General features: G+C 28.2%; 1 protein-coding gene across 1 annotated transcript; it reads right to left on the bottom strand.

The window, feature by feature from the left end:
• Positions 1-711: 711 nt before the first annotated feature.
• On the bottom strand, positions 712-1,270 carry LOC124933473 (cyclin-dependent kinase inhibitor 3-like). The gene is made up of 2 exons (XM_047473877.1): positions 1,113-1,270; positions 712-995 (listed from the first exon to the last, which is right to left on the bottom strand). The coding sequence occupies exons 1-2, from the start codon at positions 1,229-1,231 to the stop codon at positions 923-925; spliced, it is 192 nt and encodes a 63-aa protein (XP_047329833.1). The 5' UTR covers positions 1,232-1,270; the 3' UTR covers positions 712-922.
• Between the last annotated feature and the right edge of the window lie 2,819 nt (positions 1,271-4,089).

The raw sequence follows: 4,089 nt of genomic DNA, 5'->3' as shown, positions 1-4,089 counted from the left end.
CTTATTAAATTATAATTAACTAAAATATTAGTTTTAAGGTAAATTATAAAATTTAAGAGCACTTTAATTTATAAAAACTAATAAGTTGAATTAAATTAAAAAATAACTATTTTCTTAACAAAATAAATTGTTCAGAGTAAATATTTAGATTTAAGTGTGGGCCATTATCAGCATTATGATTTAATAAACTGAGTTGTCATTTTCTTATAAAAAAAAAAAAACCATTACTAACAAACCAACAATCAAAAATATATATAAAAATTATTATATATTTATATTATATCCACAGTATTATTGTGTACATACATAATTAAAAACAACCTATTTTTCAATAATCCAAATCAAGAGTTAATAATTATTGAAATTAAAGATGAATAAAAGCATATAATGATTTGTATGATTGATTATAACAAATCGTTGAAAATCATGATTAAGAAATATGCATGCATGAATTTGAATATTATTCTGTATGTAGGTAGGTAGAAACAAAAATGGTAAGGAGTTAAAACTAGTATTAAAACATTCCTCCATACTCTATTTGTGAAATGAAACGTGACAGAATTAATATATGCTTAACCATTAATGAACAAACCAACAAAATAATAATGCAAACTCATATCATATATATATATGTTAATGGACCTAACTAGCTAGTTGAAGAAGAAGAAGATCATAGATCGAAGAAGAATACCTCATTTTCCGTGTGAAATGTATTGGATGTACGATAGATAGATAGATTACCTTAGTACCAGTGTGCATTTACCGTACCAAGGGAGGAAGAAGAAGAAGAAGAAGATGTAGAAGAAAGATAGTTCTAAGTTCTCTCTTACATATACATGGAAGATGAAAAACTAAAACAAGGATCATATGGCTGCTAGCTGGTGCTGTACATCTATGACTCTCTCTCTCTCTTTCTCTCTCATTAATAAGGCTTTATTCGAACCCATTCGTACCTTCCTCCAAGTGGAACGTCCTTCACTACATCGAAATTGTACCTACAAGTTATGAGGACAAGTATAGAGCCTACTTCAACTGCCGTTTCTTCTTCTTCTTCTTCTTCTTCTTTACAACTATAACCTAATTAATACAGATTTGAAATTAGAGGCACTTACTTGTTCATGAACTTCTTCTGCTCTTCCTTTTCAGCCGCGGAGAAGAACTCTTCTATTTCCGCCGCTGTCTGTATGTCCACATTCGGAGATAACTTCCTCCGATCTGTTGACATCTCCATCTCGTCTGTATCCGCGCAAATCTCGTGAGACGGAGTCTTCTCTCTACTGAACATGAAGAAGAAGACAATATTGTAAGAGAAAAGACAAAACTCCGATCAATCGAATCGTTGAAAATGTACCTGAAACAAGCTTGAACAATGTCATCCGCCGTCGTCTTCGTCGTCATCTGGTTGATATACATTCATTCACACAGAGAGAAAGAAGAAGAATAAGAACACATCACACATTACACATGACAGGAATTGAGTTGAATTAACCTTGTGAAGAGTAGAAGATGAAGAATCATGAGCGATTTCCGGCCGATCAAGTCTGAGATCGGCCTTCTTCTTTCTCTTAAGTGAGATTCCACCAGCACCAGTATGAGAAGCGATCTCCATCAGCGATTGCATTTGGTCCAGGCTCTTCTTCTTCTTCTCAGATCATTATCTGCAACTTTTTCAGGAGATAGAGAAATGAATGAGGCAGTTTCTTCTTTTCTTGGAGAAGGGGGGACCTATATTGTTTTAGAGAGAGAAACCAGGGGTTTAAGCTGGTGGTCCCAACAATTTTCTCTCTCTTTATCGCGGGGGAGGGGGAGAGGGTTTATTATAACAGAAGAAAAAGTCTTTCTGTTTGTAGGCACATGGATAGAGATCTTGGCCGTTGAGGATCGCGCGATCACGCCAATCATTACTATTATTCTTTCCAATCACTACTCGACACGTCACCTTTTCTCTATTTTCATTTTTATTTATTATTCTCATCTCATTATTACATCTAATAATATTAATAGAATTAGTCAAAAATAAATAAAATTAATTAATTAAGACGGTTATATCATCTATTAAGTTCAATCGACAACCATAAATTTACTAGAATTAGTATTTCATATTTACTTTATATATATACTGTTCTAAAATATTAAAAAAAGTTTTATAATTTGAATAAGAGTTATGAAAATGAAAATTGTATTTATTTATTTATTTATTTATTTATTTATTTATTTATTTATTTATTGTATGCTAGTAATACCGGTCTCACTTATGTGTTAAAGACTTAAATGTACAAAGTCCGTAACGTACCATATAACCTTATATAAAAAAAAAAATCTAGAAACAATATATGCAAACTATATTTACTTTTACTATTTTAAAAGTATTTTTTGATGTAATGTTTTTCTTAAAAAAAAAAAGATTCTCTGTATTTATTTTAAGGGTCTATAGTTTTAGAATATTATTACAAATTTAAAAATTGTAATTAGGATCAGTAAGAAATGTAATAGGATGGGCAGTTTAATGAATACTTTTACAAAAATTATCATTCTAAACTGAAAAGAAAAGAATTATAAATTATAAAATAATCACTTGTTGGAATTATATTGAAATTATAATTATAATTCTTAAATTTTAGTTGTCTAATTAAAAGTATTCTAAATATAGTTAGAGAACTGCACGAATAAATTGGTTTTAAAAATTCTCAAATAACGAGTCTCAATTTATTAATCGGTTTTATTCATGATCCAAAATTATTACTAATAATAATAATTATGTTTAAATTTTGTTTTAAGAAAATGATAATAAAAAAAATAAACTACATATGAATCGGTTTAATTTAAACATATATTTTTGTAAGACAAATAAAAATATTTTACTATTATATATTTTTTTTTGTATTGTATTTCAATTGTTTGAGAACCTAACTACTGTAAATTTTTTAAATTTTAATAATGATTTATTGGTTGAATAATTTGACTGTCGCTGGATCGAAAATTCGAACAATATTAAGTTATTTGAGATTTCCAAATAGGAACATGATTGTTTTTATTGAATTGTTTTAGTTTTAATGTAATTCGATTCATTTTCAAGATAACTAATTACTGTTTTATTTTGTTTTATGCCTAAATATGAAAAATTCACATACAAGTAAACATGTTCAATTTATGGGCAAAAGTCACCATATATTTTCTAAATTCAATCGTTTTTATCAGTTTAACCCATAGTTTTTTACTTTGTTACTTCAAATATTATATATATACATATTAAATATATATTTTATAAATATTAAGAAAATAATGTTAATTTTTTTAGATATGGTGCAAACCCGGCCCAAAAGATAAGTCCATATAGCCAGCGGGCCATTCCCCTCCAAGGACCTCATCCCAAAAAAATACAACCAAAATAAGACAACCAATTACACTAAATTAAATTTTATTGCTACAATAATATATATTTATAATTTTATTTCTTTATCTGAATTTAAATTCATAAACAAACAAATGTTTATAATTAACAATATTGTAATTAATATATACATTTTGTTTATTTACTAGGATTTATGTGTCATTGTCAATTTTAATTTTTAGAAATAATCTGAATAATATCGGAGATGAAGTACATCAATTAACCGAGATTAAAGACTATTTACTCATGCCTAACCATAAATGTGAAGAATTCACATTCAAATTGGTTGACTAGGTCGCAAAAGAGTAAGCAAATGATTTAGTTTAATTTAAAAAGTGAGAAAATTTGCATTCAAGAACGCCTCTTAGTATGTGTTTCAAGTTATGTGTTTCTAACATGTTCAATTTATGGGCACAAGTCACATTGGCTGTCTATTAGGAACATGTCCATTTATTCAAAAATATTAATTGGTCATTCCCTTCCACTAATGTTAGTGTAAAAATGACATTTATCATCTTCTTTAGGTTATCCTGTCATAAGTTATCATGTTTCAAAAAGTAGAAAACCAGCATGACATCATGAATAGAAATTGTTATGTCACATTTTTACCGTAAGAAACTGTTTTATTATTTTTTGGATGGGTTGAAATCCTCTTTAACCCTAACATAGATCCTCCCTTGCCCATAGTTAGTCATGAC

Source organism: Impatiens glandulifera, chromosome 4 (assembly GCF_907164915.1).
Source record: "Impatiens glandulifera chromosome 4, dImpGla2.1, whole genome shotgun sequence".
In the NCBI taxonomy this organism is placed as follows: domain Eukaryota; kingdom Viridiplantae; phylum Streptophyta; class Magnoliopsida; order Ericales; family Balsaminaceae; genus Impatiens; species Impatiens glandulifera.
This window is presented reverse-complemented; position numbering and strand designations above follow the sequence as displayed.

Bases quoted from the DNA above. Each gene is read 5' to 3' on its own strand.
- LOC124933473 (XM_047473877.1), bottom strand. From the start codon at position 1,231: ATGGAGATGTCAACAGATCGGAGGAAGTTATCTCCGAATGTGGACATA. The intron at 996-1,112 runs GTAAGTGCCTCT...CATAACTTGTAG, and splicing joins CAGAAGAAGTTCATGAACAA to GTACAATTTCGATGTAGTGA.